This window comes from Haliotis asinina, chromosome 6 (genome assembly GCF_037392515.1).
Source record: "Haliotis asinina isolate JCU_RB_2024 chromosome 6, JCU_Hal_asi_v2, whole genome shotgun sequence".
Lineage (NCBI taxonomy): Eukaryota > Metazoa > Mollusca > Gastropoda > Lepetellida > Haliotidae > Haliotis > Haliotis asinina.
Genome location: NC_090285.1, coordinates 15,869,282 through 15,893,284, shown reverse-complemented (window position 1 = coordinate 15,893,284; position 24,003 = coordinate 15,869,282). Strand labels below are relative to the sequence as shown.

The 24,003-nt window shown below is 40.3% G+C and overlaps 1 protein-coding gene across 1 annotated transcript; it reads left to right on the top strand.

The window, feature by feature from the left end:
- The first annotated feature begins 1,594 nt into the window (after positions 1-1,594).
- On the top strand, positions 1,595-23,649 carry LOC137286270 (multidrug resistance-associated protein 1-like). Its single transcript, XM_067818025.1, has 26 exons — positions 1,595-1,791; positions 3,025-3,089; positions 3,597-3,731; positions 4,082-4,396; positions 5,384-5,561; positions 5,985-6,305; positions 7,063-7,200; positions 7,585-7,731; positions 8,277-8,361; positions 9,053-9,119; positions 9,243-9,369; positions 9,510-9,686; positions 12,632-12,793; positions 13,403-13,586; positions 14,628-14,691; positions 14,887-15,037; positions 15,500-15,734; positions 16,272-16,582; positions 18,112-18,311; positions 18,997-19,123; positions 19,313-19,414; positions 19,612-19,758; positions 20,228-20,386; positions 20,652-20,818; positions 21,821-22,015; positions 22,793-23,649. The coding sequence occupies exons 1-26, from the start codon at positions 1,768-1,770 to the stop codon at positions 22,902-22,904; spliced, it is 4,095 nt and encodes a 1,364-aa protein (XP_067674126.1). The 5' UTR covers positions 1,595-1,767; the 3' UTR covers positions 22,905-23,649.
- The last annotated feature ends 354 nt before the right edge of the window (positions 23,650-24,003 follow it).

The following is a 24,003-nucleotide window of genomic DNA, read 5'->3' as shown; positions in this document are numbered from 1 at the left end:
GGTTATGTCTTGTGTTAAGTCTTAGGGTAAAGAACTGGTTTAAAACATCGTGCTCAGCAAAATATTATCTCTTCCAAAGTCCCTTGACCAGGAACCTGGTGCCGTCCCATAGAGTCCACACCTTAACATGGACATCCGATAGTTGTAGACCTTAGTTTGTTTTGTACAACCGAACTTTGTTCTACAGGGATATCTAGTCGTAAGAGGTGACTAACGGGATCGGGTGGTCAGGCTCGCTGACTTGGTTGACATATGTCATCGGTTCCCAAAAGCGCAGATCGATGCTCATGTTGTTGATCACTGGATTATCTGGTCCACACTCGATTATGTACAGACCGCCGCCATATAGTTGGGATATTGCTGAGTGCGGCGTAAAATTAAACTCACTCACTCAGATACCAAAACGAGCCTCCAGGCCATCCCGTTGTGTTAGGACATCTCCGACAAACTGCCCTGACTGTCCGCTGAATCACCTTGTGGGATCGACCGTCTACAAGTAGGATGTTTCCTGTGCTGGTTGTTGTGATACCCCATGGCCCTTTCAAAGCTCTGTCCCGTGTTAGTGTAGTTGAAAACATCTTCTTCACTTGTCACAGATAAAGGGATTTTACGGTTCCTTCACTGACTATCAAGTTGTTGTTACTGCATGGTGACCACCTTGTGGTGGTTGTTGTGATACCCCATTGCCCTTCCAAAGCCTGTCCCATTTGGGCAAAATTAAACTCACTCACTCTGAGCGCCTTGTCATATACACTTAAAATGGTGAGCTACCAAATGTTTGTTTGGACCGGGTTTTCTGGTTAAGAGAGAAAATACAGCGAATCGGTTTTGAATGCTGACATCTGACTGGCGCAAAATTCCACGAATCCTTCGCTGGGGTTCACCTGACGCGACAACCTGTATGCGTATCACAGCTCTCAAACATAAAGTTGTTTTGTCTACGAAGAAATTCAGTTAGGGTCTAGTAATAACATTGCTAAACTATTACAATGTTGTATTACGGCACATTCTTATACCACCATGATTTACGGCTTACGTAACTGTGTAAATATAGACAGTGACTACAAACTGAAAATTAAAGCTTTGTTGGTGTTTTCTTCAATTAAGAATAGGAGTAGAGTAAGGATCTTCTTAAACTACTTTAATTCAATAAATTGACACCATAACAGTTGTCAAATCCTGTGTGAAATTAAAGTCGAAATGTTTTTTTACACAAGCAATAATCTGTCATTAACAACTGAGATTCATCCTCCAGTTTAAATGATTACAAAGTTATTTCCTCTGATTGTGATTATATACATTCTGTGACACATTTTGGTTTGAATTTTGTTTAATTTCCTGTAAATATGCTAGGTGTGAACACACGAATACCTGTGATAACTTCCTCAGCTTAGTCGAATCTGTTTCTTGTTATATATGAATTGCCTTACTTTTTTATTTTCTCGTTAACTCTAAGATTTGAACCGAGTTAATGATCGTGTAAATGTACAAATCACGAACACAACGACGGTTGAAATAATTACCTAAGCTTTGTCAGTTTTATGCGTTGTCAGGCATATTTTTGGTAACATTTTTCTACAGGGGTCAGTGTCACGAAACACCGGTTCGTTATCACCATGTGCTCCTGATAAATTGCACCACAGCCTTGTGACCGAGCGGTACGGGGAGAGGATGCGTTGACTGTGGCCCACATCCGGTGTGTTCACACTGTACAATGATCCATAAATCGGCGATCACAGACCACTTTCGAACAAGACGCGATCCACAATGAGAAAATCTCAATCTCATCAGGTACGATAACGCGTGGGCTTTGTGTGACGAACCACATGTATCATGCAAGCTTCAAAGCTGGTAATAGTCGAAACATGCATCGACCTTTCTGGAATCATGCTGAGAGAAAAACGCACTGGCCTAAGCTGCGCTAGCATTGCGTTTTATAGTATTTTCGTGTAATTGTATGAAATATATTCATAATTAGAGAATGCTACGATTGTGTTTACAAAATGAAAGATTGTTTTACGAAAGTAATTTTTAAACGAAGTAAGGTCAAAGGGACTTAAGCAGGCAGAATTTTTGTATGGGATATTCTTCAGTTACATTAAGGTTTAATATATGTTTATATGCATTCTCATATTTATTATTAGAAACAACTACAATGGCGTTTGCAAAACGAAGGTAACGTTACCAATCTCACATTTCTGTTTGTAAAGACCAGAAACCAGCCCAATAGCCCAGTAAACGTTCAAGTGAACTCATATCAGGTTATTACAAAAATTATTAATCTTAGGGTGAAACATGTACAATATGAATGCCCCCTCCACCTCCGTTTTTGGTGATAGTCAAACTGGATTTTCCCAGTGTGAAATCATATTGCCAAACATGTTCGACCAACCAATATTTTGATATACTACCGTGTATTGATGCATGACTTGAGGTGATAGTTCGCAATGTATCTGAGTGGTATTTTCTGCTCTGAAGTGGGAAGAAAGGACATCCTACATTCAAAGTACCAATCTAACATCACAATCCTATCTTGGATCGCTTGGTTGATTATGTACATGTCTGTGCCAGTTATTTGCCGAAAATTTCAGGATAATATGTGGGCATACTGTACGTTTTACTGGGTAGGGTGAGTGGTGTTAGACCACACTCAGCAATATTCCAGCAGTATGGAGGCGGCCTGTGATTTATCGAGTCTGGGCCAGACTAGTGATCAACATCGTGAGCATCGATCTGCGCAATTGGGATACGATGATATGTGTAATCGGGCTGTAGTTCCTGCGACATGTGCCTTGAAAGATAGTGATTTACATGATTAGCAGCGATCCACACAATATTAATGGTATACGTTGATATATCCAAAAATGCCAGCGAGACTGAATACCCGTTAGTCCTTTCTTACTAAGCGTGGGCTACTAAAGTATCCGTTCGAACCCGGAACCTCTCCGTTCTCATTCGTTGGATGATAGTCCGAATACGTGTAGCCATGTGTGGGTAACGTTATTTTTATAATTTTGATCGCAGGGGCTCAAATGCCCGGAGGAAGACGCATCTCCACTCTCTCGATTCTTCTTCTCATGGGTTGGAAGGTAGGTTTGGTATTTCATTTCGTAGAAATCATATTGGTCTGAAGCCTGTACATGAAAATAAATGCTGACAAAATAGGATTGATGCTAGGACCAGATCGATCCATAGTGTCTAAACAATAAACCTCTAACGTTTATTGTTTTCTGCTAACTAGTGTTATCATATATAAGGAGAGAAACAAACAGATATTTTATTTTTCCAATTTTCATCACCAGCTTCGAATAAAGCTGTTCGGGAAGTCTGAGAGTAAAGAAAGGAACACTGCCTTGAAGTGGTGGTCCCTTATTTGCTTCCCTCAGGATATATATTGAGTGGTATCTGCTTTACACCAAATGGAATCTGTTCCTTTCCTAACAAATCCAAGAAAAATAGCGTTTTCCTCCAATAAATCCCAAATAAACGTCACTAAACTAAATGTATGTCGGCAGTTAGGTAATATTAGGCACGAATGAGACAGATAGAGTATTTACTATGAGAAATAATCATTGAGTCCGATATATCCCATACAGGTTGATACAAAAGGCCAACGAGCAGCCTCTGGCGGAACAAGACGTATGGGATCTGAACGTTAGGGACAAGACTCGAACTGTGGCCCCAGTCTTCGACAATGCATGGGAGGGGGATTTCCCCAGGCACTTCATCAGGTGCAGTTATTTACTACTATTTGCTTATGACCATTGCTAGCTGGGTTGTAAGAATTAAAAGGCAACAGACAGACAGAGAAAGGGTCATGCCCGCATGCACAAGCACTCGCACGCACACGCACGCAAGCACGCACACACATAACCGAGTTCCTGTTTCGTTTTATGTGTCCGTATCAAGACATGGATTAGTGCAGGCTAGCTTTTACAAATGGACCTTCTTTTCATATCTTGTTATCTTTGTTCTTGGCTCTTCTTATGCCGAAGCTTATACTATCATCCAACCATTCTGCTAAACACTGATGGCAGTTTCAAAGCTACCGGAAATACAATTGCTTCACAACACCTTTCAGAAGTGACTCCATTCACAATGTCAGGTCAACGAAATCTTCCCTCTCCCCTGCGGAAACAAGCGTTCGACACAGAAATATCGTAGGGATGCCTAACAGCGAGGGGGATGTCAACAAAGGAGCATCCGCCGCCATTAATTCAAGTCAGTCTCAGACTCCTCTCGCCACACAGAACCAGAGTGAAGGACACACACCTGAGAGAAGATCTTCCCTACTTGCTGCCATCTTGAAGTCCTTCTGGTTAGAACTTCTACTGGCAGTTGCATTGAAACTGGTTAAGTTTGTCTCCTTATGGATATCAAGTCCGTTTTTACTTGGGTAAGAACTGTCTTAATCTTTCACTCAAACATTTACATTTATTGTGCTATAAAACAGTTGGGAAACATATAACGTATAAATGAAACATAATTAACAACTTAAATAAAAACAATGGTTTGAGAATAAATATATTGCTGCGAGGAATATTCTGGATGGGTACAGGTATAGGTGAACATCAACATCGAAAACATTTAAATCAGTAAAGTTAGGATAGGTTGGAAGTTTTTGAATTGCTGAACTCTCTTCATGTTATATCTGCCTCCACTCACGCGTTTGCGTTTGTGTGCTATTTTTGCTTTCGTCCAAAAGGATTCCCCTCAGTTAGGGTTCATATAATTTTCACAGCATGTGCCCCTATACGTAAAGGAGGATAGTCAAGAATTGGGATTCTATAGCACTGGCGTTGATTGACGTGTGGATGAGTTTAGCTTTACGTCACACTCAGCAGTATCACAGCTGTATGGCGGTGATCTGTAAAAATAATCGAGTCTGGACCAGACAATCCAGTGATCTATCTTCGCAGTTGGGATACGATGACACGTGTCAACCAAGTCACCGAGCCTGTCCACCCGATCCCATTAGTCGCAGATTCTACTGTGCTTTCATGGATTTCAAGAAAGCGTTCGACATGGGTGTGCGAAATGAATTACTTTTTTGTTATTTTAAGAAAGGGTATCCATTGAAAAAGATGTCATGTTCAGCAAGTCTTCAACATTTATACGACAACGTGAAGATTATTTTGTTTGTTCCACTGGTGCCAGACAAGGATGTACCTTAGTTCCATGTTGTTCTCAATATTTATCAAAGTGCATACCAAGCCATTCATTAAGTGGGGATGATCAGCATGGCCCAATTAATTAGTGTGCTATATTTTGGAGAGTTCGACATTATGTGAGTCAACCCTCTTACGACAATCATGGGTTGTTGAAAGAATAATTTTGTCCCGGATCTGTATGAAAGAGATCACTTCTTTTCTACTGTATCCAGACTCCTGATAGACGTCACTGCAGACCCGGACACCAGCGTCTGGGAGGGTGTGGTCCTGTCTGTCACCATGGTTACAGTCATGATGATTGGGACAATCATTGACGAGCAGTCGTCTTATTTGAGACAGAGGAACAGCATGCATATAGAGTCAGCGCTCAAAAATGCAATTTTCAAAAAGGTAAGTTACATTCTTGCCTTTTGTTATTTTATTTCCAATTAAATATTATTTACTGTCGATCATAAATTCCGTCTTTTTACAGAAATGTGAATGAACAGTACATATTTAGAATCTATAATTTTATAATTTAAAACTGTGAACCAATGACGTTTTACCATAACGGGATCCTCTGTTTGATAAACATCATGTCCACGATAAGTGCGTGGTTTATAATTGACTTTCTCCTCTGGCAGTCCAAGTAAAGGTTCATCTCCTACAGCAAACCTGTTAAAAGTGACTTTTTGTTACACAAAAAGTGACACGCTGTTCCCATGCTTGTCGTAAAAGGCAAGTAATCATTCACAGACCGCCTCCATATCGCTGCACTATTGTTGAGTCGCGGCGTTAAAGAAAAATTAATCAATTAATCTTATCTTTCCACAGGCAATAAATCTTCACACAAGTGCAAGGAAACTCTACTCCATGGGCCACATGACGAACTTAGTTTCAGGAGATGTTGGGACGATTGCTGGCAAATTCTCCAACATGATCTTCATCATGTTCACACCTGTTCACATTGTTGTCATCTTCCTACAACTGTTCGCTCTCCTTGGTCCTGCAGCAGGGCTTGGTTTCATCGTCGTCCTCATCCTGGTGCCCATCAACATGCACATATCAGACAAAATTACCGAACTTTTCGCAAAGAACGCCAAAAACAAAGATGAGAAAATGAAACTTCTGAACGAAGTGTTGACTGGGATGAAGGTGATGTTTCATCTTTATTTCACTGTGTGTAACGTTGTCAAAATTTGTTTGAGACATCGAAAACTATTGATTGTATAAAACACTCTAATGATAAGGCGTGTTCTCACTTACTTCGAATTGACCGGGATCTATTAGACCCAGCCAGAGAAATAATATATTTCCAAACTTCAGACTCCATCCGAGAGAATATGTCAAAATAAAAAATGCTTTCAAACTTTTCCGACATGCTATCTGATGTCTCAGTGACAGGTATTCCAATGATAAGAATGACAAATTAGAAAAGAATTTGGGACGCTCTGACTGTGCTCGTGGGGGACTTTAATCCGATACATTTCAAGAATATTCCATCCGAAGTCCTGCAGGTATCGAGATACATTCTGACTCATTTTGAGGCGCATTTTCTATTCTCCCTCGAATGTATTCAGAATACTTACTTAGAATGCAGTAAGAATACTTTTTCCAGAAATCTCCAGAAATTTTCATTCCAACAGCATTCTTGTTCTTTCGGCCTCAAGTGTGAAGGGGATATATCATTGCAGTACATTCTTATTGCATGGTATTTTAGTGTTAGTTACTACATTTTAACTCTCAAAATGTAACCCCGTGTACTGTAGTTCTGATCTATCTATCTATCTATCTATCTGTCTGTCTGTCTGTCTGTCTGTCTGTCTGTCTGTCTATTGTACGAGAGAGAGAGAGAGAGAGAGAGATATTATATTGAATATAATATATATCAGTCTACATTCTGACCCTGTAGGTGCTGAAGCTCAATGCCTGGGAGCCATGTTTCGGGTCCAAGTTGTCTGCCTGTAGGGACAGGGAGATGGATGTTCTGACGCGCATGACGTATTACAGAGCCCTGCACATCTTCAGCTGGAACACCGCGCCCTATCTGGTGGGTAGAGGATACTTCCAAGAGTATCACACAAATATCTGTTGATATTAGCAAAACCTCCCTCGCCTTAAATATGTTACTCATGTTTATGGGAGTATTTCCCTATTTGGATTGTTGTTTCATTTAAAAAGATGCACAATTTGTTGTTTACTCTTTGTGGTCTTAAACTTTCGGACCATTTTTGGTGTTCCCCGCTGTGATATACCTGGGATATTGCTAAAAGCTGTGTAAAACCCAACTAACTCTCTCATTCCTTTATACTTTCGGCAAATGTCCCCTGGTATTATATTATATTATATTATATTATATTATATTATATCATATTATATTATATTATATTATATTGTAGTTATATCTTTCATTCACTCTTGCGAACTATTTCAGATTTCTGTTGTGATATTTATGGGGTATTTCTTCCTGAACGATGACCCAGCCTTTACAGCAAGGACAGCCTTTGCTGTCATATCTGCGCTCAATTTTCTTCGTCTTGCCATTAACCAGGCCCCGGATATCATGAACGACATCAACAGTGTAGGTTAATTTCATTATTCTGTTTCAATTGTCCCAGAAGACATGATCATATATACTTGCTGGCCTATATATTTGACTGCTACTGGGTTGATACCATTGTATGCCCAATATTACAGTATTACATCAGATCATCGAGATCAACTGTCTAGGCGTTGAGTTTCATTAGACGACATTCACATCGAGTTATATGAATGTGGATTTATGAGTTACGCTGAATTTTAACAATGATAGCCATATCAATAACATATTGCTCACGCGCATACACCGCCGCCTATGCATGCTCAAAATGCACACAGAACAATCTGATTATTATTGCCTTGAATAACCAAAGCTGCCTATGAGGTCCTAGAAGGTTAAATTGTTACATGACTTATCCCACGGGGTACCCATTTTCTGATGCAGTTTTGAACAAAATCAGCTTAAACTGTCGAGTTGTGTTTTATAATTCACTTAAAGCGATGTTCACATGTATTGTGATTATTTGGTTGACACCACTTTCTATGATCTGTTTAAATAAATATGTGTATTTGTATTACTTTTTTCAGATTAAACTTTCAATAAGAAGAATAGAAACATTCTTGTGTGAGAGGGATTTCCAGTCAGTCAGTAGTGGAGATACAGATTTACATGGTAAAAACCTTGTATACCATTTATTTATTTATTTATTTATTTATTTATTTATTTATTTATTTATTTATTTATTTATTTATTTATTTATTTATTTATTTATTTATTTATTTATTTATTTATTTATTTATTCAGAGGTAAATTTATAGAGATGCCAGTTTATCACTTATTGGCAAACAAGGATAATTTGAGCACCGACCTGACAATTAACCATTATTTAGCATGTGTGTCGCCCACTGTCGCTTACCATTGTGAGCGAATGGGCCCCAGGTTGCCCCGATCAAGTGTAGAGCGATGGGTCAAGTACATGAGAGTCTATGAGTAAGGGGTGTGCATCTACAGGGGATCAGTTTCATCTTTATGCACTGCACGGTTAGCAGCTCTCCCTTTTACAAACCAAATGGCTTCGCACATGACTGTGCAGGGCATACTTTTGGTAAACGCATTCTCTGCACTGTTCCAACTTATCCTTGTTTGCCAGTAGTCATGGAGGAATATGATGATCCAGGGCTCATCACTTGCTGGTTAAACATTAGTGGCTATATTATACATAATTGCGCGGTTAAGATGCTGTTTGAAAGCACACTGGCATTGACACATTTTGATAATTTGGAATTTTTTGCCAAGTGTACTCACACTTTTATCGTTGTTGTCATTTGTTAACAATTTGCACAAAGTCTTGTTATAATTACAGATGCAGCAGTTGAAATTACAAATGGCACGTTTACCTGGGATTCCAATACAACACAAACCTTAAGCAAGTATGGTATATTTTAAATATCGATTCGTCAAAAACATCCATTCGTGTTGTTTACCCTGTCTATATACTCGTACGCATGCACATGTGCTCAATTATTAACACAGATATTTGTATTTCTTGTCAGTATAAACCTGAGCATCCCTGAGAGGGGTTTGGTGGCTGTGGTAGGACATGTCGGGGCGGGGAAATCTTCACTGGTAGCAGCTATGCTAGGGGAGATCCAGAAGGTGAAAGGTCAGGTCAATATCCAGGTATGTTCACCTGTTGATTAGATATATTCCAGAAAGTCCTAAACCTTAACTACCTTCTCAGTTTAAACATTTTTGCATCTTAAATTTGCAAAAGATGTATCTCTAGTATGAAAATGATAGAGTACCTATCCGACGCACAGGGTCGTGTTGCCTATGTGTCCCAACAAGCCTGGATCCAGAACGACACCTTGCAGAACAACATCTTGTTCGGGAAACCTATGGACAGTCAACAGTATAAAACAGTGGTCCAGGCATGTGCCCTGCAGCCTGACATAGATATGCTGTCTGCTAGAGACCTTACAGAGATTGGGGAAAGGGTGAGTAGTGATGTCATATTCACTGCAAGAAGGATTATGTAGACTAAAATGCATATTTTTAAATTTAACAAACGTTATTCCCTGTTAGATCTTGAACTATAAATATTTCAGCAGTATTACTAATACAGTTTTTACCATTTGGCTTTTCATTATATTGGTACACCCTACAAATATTCGCTTTGCTGTGTAACTCTTAGGAGAGTTTAAAAGAGGAAATACATGGCGCAAGACTTTTCAGACGTACATCTTAAATGTAGATACGTAGATACATCACTGCAGATTAAGCGTAGGTTGTAAAATTTGTACAATTGTACAAAGTACTAACACCGTAGATTCATAAATATTTAGCCATTACTTGAACATGGATAGAAATAGTGTGACAAAACACGGTGAAACCAGCTATATGCAGAATGCTGATCAATTAAGGTTATCATTTGATTCTTTAATTATTGTTTGGACAAAGGGGTATAGTACGTCTCCGTGCATATCTGTTACACTGTTATTCTTACAGATTAATAGTAGAGACTTCGTGTCAACACTATGTATTCGTTTACTTTCTTGTCGATTAAATTACGAGTATTACGTGTATATCTGTGATATTCTAGTTATTTTACTGTCATTCGTTTGCCGGGACTGTATAATCTCTCTTTAATTATAGTTAATCTATATATTGATTTAGTCACGATGTGACTGAAATATTGCCAGAGTGTCTTTAAATTCTAAGTTCATTCAGTCACTCCTATCTTGCCACCAGGGTGTCAGCCTGAGTGGAAAACAGAAACATGCCCTGTAAATTGTATCCGTTTACTGTCGTGTCACTATGGTATGAATTTGAGTGGAGCACAGAAACAGAGAGTCTCTCTGGCCAGAGCTGTCAAGTGTCCAGTGTGTTTTGTAGCTATCCTATTACTGTCATCCAGAATTGTATTCCACAGCTAATATCGCTTGTGTGTGATCAGACGACATCTCCTTTGAGATATCGTTTTGACAGTGCATTTTGACAGTGCTATGACATCGCGTAACTGCAAATCTAATGGCAGTACTGTGTTCATAGATATACACTTTTCATTTGAAAACTAATGAAGACCGATTCTGGATGATAAATAGAATCTCACCCTTGTGTCTACTGATATATACTACCCATCAAAAGTTTAGACTCACTTAATACAATGTAGATATCTTGGAGGGAAAAGGCATATGTGTTATAAAATAATCAATAAACACTACATCGTTCCTTTATTTCTTTAGTCAATGTGCAATATCGGAGGTTAAGTTGACCCAAATTTAAACATGGAGCACTAAAGAGTACTACCCTCAAAACGTGAATGACAAAAAGTCAATATCGGGCGTAACCACCCCTGGCTGCAACACAGGCATTGCACCTACAGTCCAATCTGTCTCTGTGGAATGTTCCTCCACTCTTGCAACAACGCATTTCGAAGCTGGTCAAGGTTGGCAGGGGGAGGAACTCTGGTGTACACGCGAGGTCCCAAAATGTCCCATATATGCTCAATCGGGCTCATATCGGGGGATAGTGCCGGCAATTCCATGTGATTGACACCATTCTGCTGCAAACAGGCTGTCACGATGCGAGCTCTGTGTGGTCTGGCATTGTCATCTTGAAAAACAACACGTCCTGGCACGGCTCCCAGGAATGGAATGACAACTGGAATGAGAATTTCATCTCGGTACCTCTGGCCGGTCAGATTACCATCCACCACCACTAAATCAGTTCTGCCATTCATTGTGATCCCGCCCCACACCATAACTGACCCTCCTCCAAAGCGATCATGTTCAACAACGTCAGCGAAACGTTCACCTTGACGTCTGTAAACGGGGATTCGACCGTCATTGAAGTGCAGGTTAAATGTTGATTCATCCGTGAACAGAACACGTGACCATCTGCGTGCATCCCATGGCAAATGCCCATTTGCCCAATTCAATCGAGCCTGACGGTGGCGTGGTGTAAGAGGGGGTCTAACGGCTGGACGTCGCGCCCGCAGTCCATAGTGACGTATTGTTGATACAGATATACGGTGTCCAGAAGCCTGTCTAAACGCAGCATTGACTGCAATGGCGATGACTAGTCTGCTCCTGAGAGCAATCAAACGAATGTACCTGTCATCCTGTTGTGACGTCACCTTTGGCCTACCGGATCTTGGTTGATCCTTGACAGAGTTTGTCTGCTGGAACCGTATCCATAGGTTGGAAATTGCCTTTTGGGATACACGAAGACGTCCGGCAACATATCGTTGTGATCTCCCATCTTGCAGGAGTGCTAAGGCTTGATGTCGTTGATCAATGGTTAAACTTCTTCCACGACCCATGGGCACTTCAAGGATAAATTTTGCCACTAACTCAAAGGAATCAACTGCAAACATTATAAAGGTGAATTGCACGAGGATCATGCTGCAAATTGCTGAAGTGCACATGAAAATTGCATGCATGTCAGCAACTGCGTTTCGATGCGATGTTTTGTGAAAATTTTACCATTTTTCAAAAACTTTCATTCTGTATGGAACTCAACATAGTGATGGAACCGGTGTTACGAATTTGCTTTACGTTACGTCAAGACCTGTGTTGACGATACATCTAAACAGTTCAGTATAATTTGACAATTTCAGTAGTGAAAAGTTGGTCGAAGAAATCTACTACAAATACTCTAGTGAGTCTAAACTTTTGATGGGTAGTATAAATTATATCCACACTCGTTGATGGAAGTGAAAATATCTTCGGCAAGCCTCGGTTATTTGTTACTTTTTACTGTTACTACATCATGTTGATATATTTGATATCAGTAGACACTGTGGATATCAGTAGACACTGATTCTGTCTTTCTCATTAGGGTGTCAACTTGACTGGAGGACAGAAGCAGACTTTGTCTCTTGCCTGAGTTACAGCTACTGTGTCATGTGTATTGCATCAGTTTCCTGTCTTGTCACTAGGGTATCAACTTGAGTGGGGGACAGAAGCAGAGAGTCTCACTAGCCAGAGCTGTTTACAACGATGCTGACATCTATCTGCTGGATGATCCACTCAGTGCTGTTGACAGTCATGTGGGGAAACATATCTTTGAGAAAGTGATCAAAGGAATCCTAAGGAATAAAGTAAGATTATGATTTATGAGCATTTCAAATTTATTGTCATTTGAAATCATAAAGCATGCGGAGTTAAGCAACCTTTTATGCTAAGAGAAGCTGGCTGGATGACTGTTTTCTGTGTTGAAAACTTGTATGGCTTCATTCTTCTTCCATGGTAAAGCATATGGCGATAGATCTGTCTTTGGACAAGTTACTTAGTTTGATCTCAGTTTGTAGCCGTTAAACTTATATAATCATCATTCACCTTTTTGCGACCCCATGGCAGCTTAGGGGTGGCGGGGAAGCTTAGTGGTTAAAGGGTTAAAGAGTTCGCCCGTCTCGCCAAATGCGGCAACTGAGTACATTGGTACAATTTGTGGCGCACATTTCAAAAGCTCCCACCATGATATTGGTGGAATAGTACAGAAAGAGCCGTAAACATGGACTCTTTTACCCCATGGCACCTTTGGTTCTATACAGGTAGATGGGAATAACATTCTTGTGATAACAGACTGCAGCAACCTCGATCACTTATGGAAGGTGGAAAGTAGGAGGTTTACAAATGTTGGTATGCATTTAACACATTAACATGTCTTTCACTAACATCTCAGACGTGACTATGACATATTATTTCAGGTCGTGGTGTTGGTAACCCACAATCTGCGTTACCTACCTGACGTTGACAACATCATTGTCATGGAGGACGGCACAGTGGCAGAGACGGGGTCGTTCCGCGACCTCCTCAACAGTGACGGTGTGTTTACAGGTGTGCTGCGATCCTACATGATGGATTATGAAGACAACCCAGCAAGTTTTGAAGGTGAGTAGAGTAAAATGTCATTTTAAATGGATTTATTCTTGTACAGGAGAATATATCGCTGACTTGGTTGACACATGTCATCCGTTCCCAAATGCGCAGATCGATGCTCCTTTTGTTGATCACTGAATTTTCTGGTCCAGACTCGATTATTTACAGACCACCGCCATATAGCTGTAATATTGCTGAGTGTGGCTGAAAACTCAACTCAGTCACTCACGCTAGTGCCATCAAACATGGCTTGTTCCTTGTACGGATCTTATCCCCAGGTATGATCAACGTTTTTGCATTCAGGAGCCGAGAAGATTTAGAACAGCAAATCATGTTAATTTTCATTAATAGTTTTGACAAAACGGAATTGTATGTTTGAACAGATAACGTTAAGCATTATTTGCAGCAACCAACTTTCCAGATATGCCAAGTAGGAGATAAACATGGGGTGTAGGTCAATTTCTGGGTGTTATATAGTATTAGAAGCACGGGAAGCCATTTGGAACCGACGGCGTTAGTCCGGAAATTGGCCAGCACATGATCGACATTATAAACAAAAAAGTAAACCAGAGGGCCCACAAGGGTTTTACTGTTTGCACTCATTTACACCGAGTGCAAGTGCAGCAGTGAAGTGTGATCTGCTGGGCGTTTCAGCTGTTTTCCGTAGTAGCATGTGGAACTGATCATTTGTGACGTCATTCCGGCTTTACGTCACAATATGACTTGAACGACGTCATCACTGCTGACGACGGAACACAACATTTGTACGTGTGAATACGCACCGAATAGTCTACCTCAAATCGAATATTATTCGATCATGTTTTCAAACCGGTCAGATTAAGGAACATGATGGTTATCGATTTGCAAGTCACTTGAATGAACTTGAAACAAATGAAATACCATTATCCAGTTAAAGCATCTACATGGATGTAATGGTGACTTCATTTGCCGTTTCGAGGATGAGTATGACCAATGTAAGATTTATATATCATTTTGACACTTTTCCATGAACGTTGACCAATTGTTTTAAGACATTATATATTTCAACTGCAGATTTTGAATCAGAGGATATTAATCTGGATTCTGACCTGAAATCAAAGTTGAGAAGACTGGACAGGTGGGTAATATGGATACACGTGAGTTAGAGTTTTAAACAAGTATTTATTTTATAACATATTAAATCTGCTATAAGTCCATCGTCAGTATGATTCAAATGTACATGACCTAGAATCAACATTTCAATACCCGCCATCCCCAGCGTACATTTCCCGAGCATGAAATGTTTAGTTTTTTTGTGTGTTTTCCTTTCAAGTGAAGAGTCATCTGAAAACAAACAGTTCAGACGTCAGGCTTCCAAAGTGTCCAGACAGAGCTCAAGGCATCTGTCAACTTCTTCCGAAGACAAACCAGAGACTGAAGGTCGTTATGTCAAAGAGGAAGAAATCTCGGATCCAGATCCCAAGGTGTGTCTTGCACACGTATATCAGAAATTGTTTGTTGTTTAAAGCCCAGCTGGCTATTGAGATACGATGGTCTATCATTAACCAGGTCGCCTTGTCTGACAACCGATCATTTAGTCGCATCTTACTAAAAAGAATTTCCTGCAAGGTACATTTACTAGGATATTAAACTGTAACACATAATTTACTGGATTGGTACGAAACGTATATGGCATTACTCAATACACATGGCATAAAAATATAAAATAGTTAAAAATGATATGCTGTTTCTGTAATTTTTTAACGTACAATATAGCGTAAAAACAGATTAAACAATGTATTTTTTAAACTGTTGCAGCTACAGTGTTCGGTCTAGTAATTAAATTATATACCCTAAATTGTCAGCTTGGATGCAATATGCAGTTCTCTCTCACCCAGTGGCGGATAACATTACATTATGTAAAAGACTTATCTGATCCTTTGTAGGAAAGGTGGTCAGTGCTCCTCAAGTACATCTCAGCTTACGGCGAGTGGAACTTGCTGTTTCTTCTTTTGTTTTATGCCATGTACTACATCACATGGGTGGGGGCCAACCTGATGCTGGTCAGATGGACAAATGACCCAAGTCTCCAGCACATCAACGACAGTAGCAGCAGTGACACTGTGTGGAGGACAAACATGATCTACCTTAGTATCTACAGCTCTCTGGGAGTTGCATTGTGTAAGTTGAATGCTCCAGCTGAGAGAACTGAACACAGTGTGATCAGTGAAAGCTTTAACTACAAGGCTACCCATTTGTACAGTGAGAGGTAGAACCTAATAATTAAACTTAACAAGACTCAGCTTGTATTGCAGCTACCAATGTCTAGTTCTTAAAATGGCAGATCTAAATAAAAGTGACGTGAGCAATGTGCTGGATATTCTTGCTTGGTTGATGCAGTTTCTAAGAACAGTTTCGGAACAGATACAAGATCAGGCAAAGTATGAATTCTCAAATTAACACTGTTGCAGTCAGTAGAATTCTGTAACTATTTTAGTAGGCCTGAATACTCCCTACCAACAACCCCGCCCATCCCCAACTGTGCACAAAGACTAATCCCCTTTCAACCCTACCACCTCACCCAACCTCTGCCCAACCCTCGCCCCTTCACTCCCTACCCAAATGCTCCACACCACCGCCCTATAAAGGATGTTTGATTTGAGATGTTCGCCAGTCTTACATTTGAGGCTAACTCGCATTTCACCCTTCACAATTCAGCTGTGTTCATTCTTCTATACTCCTACATGATGTCCCGTGGAGTCGTGCGTGCCTCCAAAGAACTTCACACTAAGATGCTGTCAAATATACTCAAGTCACCAATGGAATTCTTCGATACAACTCCAGTTGGAAGAATAACCAATCGTTTTTCTCACGACATGAAGGTCATAGACGATGAAATGCCTATGTGTATGGAATTCTGGCTTGACGGCGTTGTCAACGTTACGACGTCAATGCTCGTGGTGGTGTACAGTACGCCACAGACGGTGTTAGTGCTCATCCCTGTCCTGTATGCCTACAAGTCATTACATGTATGTATGTTACAATGAATTTTAAGCCAGAATTCCGTACAAAAATGTCAGTTATTTGAACTATTTCATCTTTCTTGCCTCTTAGTAATATTCTTTCTTCCTGTGTAATCGTTTCATCCTTTGTGACCGTGTCGTCAACGTTATCTGAGTATTTTATCTTCCATGCCCCATAATGATTTCCTGTCATCCTTGGTAACCGTTTATCGTCATCATTACTTGAGCATTTCATCTTCCATGCCTCTATTGATCTCCTGTTATCCTTTTTGACCGTATGGTCAATTATCTTTACCTGAGAATTCATCTTCCATGTCTTTTAATGATTTCCTGTCATCCTTGGTAACCGTTTATCGTCATCATTACTTGAGCATTTCATCTTCCATGCCTCTATTGATCTCCTGTTATCCTTTTTGACCGTATGGTCATTTATCTTTACCTGAGAATTCATCTTCCATGTCTTTTAATGATTTCCTGTCATCCTTGGTAACCGTTTATCGTCATCATTACTTGAGCATTTCATCTTCCATGCCTCTATTGATCTCCTGTTATCCTTTTTGACCGTATGGTCATTTATCTTTACCTGAGAATTCATCTTCCATGTCTTTTAATGATTTCCTGTCATCCTTGGTAACCGTTTATCGTCATCATTACTTGAGCATTTCATCTTCCATACCTCTATTGATCTCCTGTTATCCTTTTTGACCGTATGGTCATTTATCTTTACCTGAGAATTCATCTTCCATGTCTTTTAATGATTTCCTGTCATCATTTGTGACTGTATCGTCAGTGATCTTTGACATAATCATCCATGTCTCCCAATGATTTCTTGTCATCCTTTCTAACAGTATCGTCATTTTCACCTTAATGTGGAAATGAAGATTTCCTGAACCCTTCAGCACCATAACAACAACTTATATACTGTGTGAGACAAGCATATGGAAGGCTTATTTATTGTATACAACGTCTCTGGTGAAGGGGCAAGAAGTGGCTGAGAAATGTTGTGTAATACAATGAATAAGTTGTTGCCATCCACATACTTGTCTTATACATTCACCGACGTCTAAATACCTCTGACGAATACCGACTAATATATTGGGTACCGGTGTGTAGCGTCACTCTAAACAGGTTTCAGTCGTGGACTGATTGTAAATGGAGGACGGAATCTCACAGTGAATACCACTTGAGCCTATGAGCACATGTGTCTGAGATTCAAACAAATAACGAAATGGTTCCTGTACAATCAGTCCTTGCAGTTACTTCTACTCTGAAATGTTGACGGATAATAATCCTGTGGTGCCAAGGCATGTTAAACTCCTTTGAGAAATGATCCAGGTCAAGAATACATGTTGCCAGCTTTGTATCCCTTTAGGTCTTCCCAAAGGTTTCGACATTTATCCTTTAATCACATCTCCTTTCCTTGTTTCCTAGACGCGAATATTGAGGTAGTGATTATGGCATTACTCATCCTAGTCTTCATAGAAGATAAAAGGAATGACTGGTTATTAACACTCATTGTTTCACTTCACTTACAGAATTATTACAGCACTGCCAAAAGCCGACTCAGTAGATTGTCGGTGAAGGCAAAATCTCCCATGGAGAGCCACTTCACTGAGTCTGTAATGGGATCAGAGATCATCCGTGCCTTTGGTGATCAACAGAGGTTTGCTTTGAAGATGCAAGATACCATTGACCATTATCACAAAATGAGAATCTGTGGGAAAGTCGCTTACAGGTTGGTCAGAAAATTATTGTAGACCAGTGCTTCATAGCTGTTTCTGAAAGAAAGTCACAAACGCCTAAGATCTGCATCACTTCGGACTTCCGATTGCCTTGATGTTTAAATTCACAGCGTCAGTAGGCGTGACTCTCAGTCAACCTTTCCTCTAACCATTGATCACAGGTAAACTGTAGAGCAAATGGATTGCGCAGCGTAGAGAAAATGGCCAGTCTTCTTACTTGCGAGCGAAGCGAGCAAGGGTTGGCAACGTACTTTCCTCGCTTCGGTTTGAAAAATAATTTTCATGTCAAAATAAAATAGCGCTACCATCAAAGGAATACATCCATTTCTTCACTGGATTGTGCTCTCACATTTCCAACACCATGCTGAACAATTACTTACGTCAAAAACTTTTAGTGAACATTTCAAGCACAACTCGTGGTATATCAGACCGTTCTTCGTCTCCATTCCCCGTTCCAGCTTCCGGTTAAACGGTATGAAGGAACAGGAAAAATATTTTTCGATCCCATACGAGGGAAGTACGTTGCCAGCCTTTGATCGCTTCTCTGGCATATGAGAAGACTTGTCATATTCTCCATGCTGCGCAACCCCATTTGCGCTACAGCATGCTTGTGCACTGATCTCCACAGTTCTAAAATGCCATCATGTCTTTCAAATGCATAATATATTTATTTGGTAGATGGATTGGGGTCCAGATGATTGGCATTGGCAATGCACTGTGTGGGGCCTCCTGCCTCTTGAGGAGTTTCACGAAAGGATCAGCATCAGCAGCCCTGATGGGTCTTGGAACTACATTCTCATTACAAGTACTACTGAACATTCCCTCTCCAAACCCTTAACACAATACCTATCGCATAAGCGATAACAGGCTATATGGAGTGTCATAGAAATGTTATAACGGAAGACAAAATCACTGCCTTCAGTCACCTGCAATTACGGAAAGTGTTCTTAATATTTGGAAATGTAACACATATTAAATGTTTTGTTGTTTTCAGTTGAAAGGGGACATGAAATGGCTAATGAGTTTACAGAGTGACCTGGAAACCAATCTCATATCCATGGAAAGAATAGCACAGTACATTCACAGTCCGAATGAGGTGCGTCTAGTCACTACTGGTGGCCAGGAGGTATACAAGCGTACATAGCTTGCAATGGCAATCCCAGTCGAGTATTCTTTTACTCATTAAGATATATCTTAATGTAATTTTATCAAGATTTTACCTGCTGACAACCAACAAAGCCAGTCATTGTCAGCAAATCTAAAGTGCAGCTTACTTCAATTCCTCTTTTGCAGGCTTCATGGAGGAAAAACTCCTCTAAGCTCCCTCGAAACTGGCCTGCAAAAGGCAAACTGGAGTTTCACAACTACAGTCTCCGATACCGTCAGGACACGGACCTGGTACTGAGGAACATCTCTTTTACTGTACGCGGAGGGGAGAAGGTAGGTGGAATGTCTCATTTACTGTACACGAAGGGGAGAAGGTAGGTGGAATGTCTCATTAACTTTAGACGGAGGGGAGAAGGTAGGTGGAATGTCTCATTTACTTTACACGGAGGGGAGAAGGTAGGTGGAATGGCTCAGTTACAGTACACGGAGGGGAGAAAGTAGGTGGACCGTTGATGGAATGTCTCATTTAATGTACATAGAAGGGAGAAGGTAGGGAGAATGTCTTATTTACTGTGCATAAGAAAACGGCTTTACAGGATGGGTACATACCAAACTGGATAGGCTTTGATTATTGTCCTTCTTGTAGAAAAGAATAGCGAATGTAAAATATCAGCACGTGCGCATCACATAGAAATATAACAACAGAAACCGCAAAAGCCTTTCGTGTCTGAGGGAAATCTGTCTAAAAGCAGAGTCGACGTTTGTTAATGCTGTATCTTTGTCATCTGTGTCTCTGTGCCAGGTCGGCGTTGTCGGCAGAACAGGTGCGGGTAAATCCTCCCTGATGCTCTCCCTTTTCCGCCTGGTGGAGGCAGCAGAGGGCGCTATCTTGATAGACGGAGTAGATATTGCTGACATCGGACTTCATGATCTCAGGGAGAAACTGGCTATCATACCACAGGTAGTTGTCTGTCGTCACAAACTGCAAGACAGGAATAGTTATATTTATGTGTACTCCGAGTGTTTTTATGTTATTTTCTTGTAGGACCCTGTGTTGTTCACAGGGCCTACAAGAAATTCCTCTATCTATTGATTTTTTAACATACCATATCGTCACAAACCACAAGACAGGAACAATTATTTTTATGTATACTCCAAGTGTTCTTATGTTATTTTCTTGTAGGACCCTGTGTTGTTCACTTGTGTTTTATGTTATTTTCTTGTAGGACCCTGTGTTATTCACGGGTCCGTTGAGGATGAACCTTGATCCCCAAGACCTGTACTTAGATCAGGACATATGGGAAGCTTTGGACCACACCCATATTCGCCAATTTGTCGAGTCATTACCTGGCCTATTGCAGAGTGACTGTGGAGAGGGTGGAAACAATTTCAGGTAGGCGTCATAGTTTTGAGTGGGGCGAAGGAAGCATTTTGAATAGATCCCAGCTGTACCACGTACGAGCCAAAGCCCCTGGCCAGGACTCCCTGACTCGCCAATACCATACATGATTCCAGGGTGTTTTCAATCCTGCTTTTGAAAGCCAACATTTCGTATAAAATCGTCAGTTAGAGTAAATGCCATAAGATTTGTGAAAGGTTTAATCTCACCATCATTGTGACGTTTGTTGTTTTTTAATAAAAACGGAGCTGTATTGTCAGGATGGACAAACGTCGTTGTACAAAGGCAAACTGTAAGATGTTTTTTTCTTTAAAAAGGCCCCAATATATCTCTATTCCTCTAGTGAACTAGACTTCTGAGAGAGTACACGTCTATGCAAATGAAAGATCTGAGGAAATTAAAGGCAATGCACCAAATGTTATTATGTTAAATGTATTGTGTATGTAGTTGATAAACGTTTTGGGACAAACATCAGAAATACCTTAAAACTATTGTAAGATGATTGATGTTGACAAAACGCCAAACATTAGTGACATGGTCAAACAAAGACTAAAGGAAGTGTGTACATGTAGAATGGGAACATGTTGGTATTCTTGTCACCAAAAGTAACGCTGGCGTTCATCAACCGCACATGTCACCACTGCCAATATAAACAGATCCATTAACCATTTATGGCACCTGTTGAAGTGATTTTCGCAACTGTTGCAATGAACTCGTAACATCTGTTGTAACGACTTACAAAGGCTACGAGCAGTTTTCTCACTGAAGGTGAACGAAGATAACTGGATGGACTTGCGACTTTTCTTCTATTTGAAAACTTCTAGTCCATCTTCTAGTGGAATTAAGCTATGTTGTCAACTGTTTGCAAAGAATTCAATCGGTTTTACACAGCGAATGTCAAATGGAATGTTTCCAAGTCGCCCTGCTAGGCCTCTGCTACACTAGTACACTACGAACACTTTTGATGTTTCTGGAATCGGAATGGATTTTTCACAGTGTCGGACAACGCCAGCTGTTCTGTATGACCAGAACTCTCTTGAAGAAGTCCAAGATTCTTGTTCTGGACGAGGCTACAGCTGCCGTTGACATGGAAACCGATGACCTGATCCAGCAGACCATCAGGTCAGAGTTCAAGGACTGCACGGTGCTGACCATCGCCCACAGACTCAACACCGTCATGGACTACGACAGGTGATGTTGAAGCCATTATTATTAGTCAATTAAGTTATTAAACCAGGGCGATGCCAAATGTATTCTGACTACCAAGTATCCATTTTGATCCAGACTGTCAGTATTGAAGTTATGTTAGGCTGTTAAAATGGCTAGATAAATGGGTTTTAACGTTGTGGCTAAGATTCTTATTGTTAGAGCGACGTGCAAGCACTTGAGTGAATCGATGCTTGCACTAGTCCGGACAAAGCTAATCATAAAGTGCCAGCATTATACCATTCACTTTTTAACATAGATACACCACTCTGTGAGACACAGAGCTGCCTAATCCTCGTTCTATCCCCTTAATACCAAGTGCGTAACATACATGTATACGAAATAGTAAAATTTTGTATATGTCTGTTGGTACAACGCACTAAGAAAATCGAACTATCAACATCCTTCTCCCTGGATAGCCTCTCCATCCGTAACACTAATAGGAATAAGACGCATAAAGGTCCGGGTAGAATAGGCCTTCAGCAACCTATGCTTGCCTTAAATGGCGACTATGCTTGTCGTAAGAGGCAACTAACGGGATCGGGTGGTCAAGCGCGCTGACTTGGTCGACACATGTCATCGGTTGCGCAGATCAAATGTTCATGCTGTTGATCACTGGATTGTTTGGTCGTGACTCGATTATTTCCACAGCCATATAGCTGGAATATTGCTGAGTGCGCCGTAAAGCTAAACTCACTCACTCACCAAGAATACACTGAGTGGTAGAAACTGAGTGGTATAACTCTCGATTTAATCTTTCAGGATCCTGGTCCTTGACAACGGCCTTGTGTGTGAGTTTGACACACCCTCCTCTCTGCTGCAGCAGACCAATGGCATCTTTTACAACATGGTCAAAGCTGCTGGTCTGACCTGATAGAATTCAGAGATTTGACAGAATACATGTATATTTTTGCATACAGGTCCGTTTAATCTGCCGATGTGTGTATATACGTTAAAACCTACAGCATTCCGTAAATCATCCCAGGGTATGTATTTTATTGCATAAAGCTAATTAAATATGAAATTCATCATATTATGATTTTATTTTTGAACTTTGACTCCTGCAATTTAAAAATCGTAACATGACTTGAGGTCTCCATCGAGTTTTGAAATTAATTTGTTGTAAATCCTTCTATCAGTGCTAATATTATAATTACAAGTGTTCAATCTACCTTCGTCGCTTTGGTCACTATTAATGAATAAAATATATTTTGTGTAGAGTGTTCGGCTAAAATGTCTTGAGTCTCAAAATGAAGAGGAATTGAAACTGAAGCAACAATTAGACATGTTAACATGTTTCTTGCTAAACTATCTATGAAAATGTGTCTCTGGTCAGAGTATGATGTAAAGTGTACGTTCGTTTCATATACAAAACGTCATGAGAAATTGTGTGCACCCAAAACATCCTCTGAAGTCAAGCACTGAATCCGTCATGAAACGAAACGTGAACATGCAGGGGTTTTTTTATGTCTCTTTTTGTGTGTTTTGGGTTTGTTTTTTGTTTTGTTTTATTTCTAATTTTGTTTTGTTTTTTAATTTTTCTTTTCTTTTTTTTCGCGAACATGAAACGCGAGGAATCATACATATCCACGTTGAAATAAAGTAAATTGATACTTTTACATACTTGTTATTTCCTCTGTTATCAACAGCCGGAGAATGTTAACCCAGTTAGATGGCATATGTCATCGTAACCCAATGCTTAGATGGATGCTCACGATGTTGATCACCAAGCTGTCTGGTCCAGACCCGACCATATATAGAACGCCGCCATGTTCGGACTCGGGGTACAGAAACAAACATCGAGAGCAAATCAACCCATGTATATACAGTGGAAGCTGTCAAAACCGCCAGTCATTAGGACTGAATAAATAATCTGGTTCAGACAATGTGTCGGATTGTAGGGCTGATGATAAATGTACAAGCCGCGGATGGGACATATTTTGTGTCGGTGTTGACAATTTGCGGGATTTGAC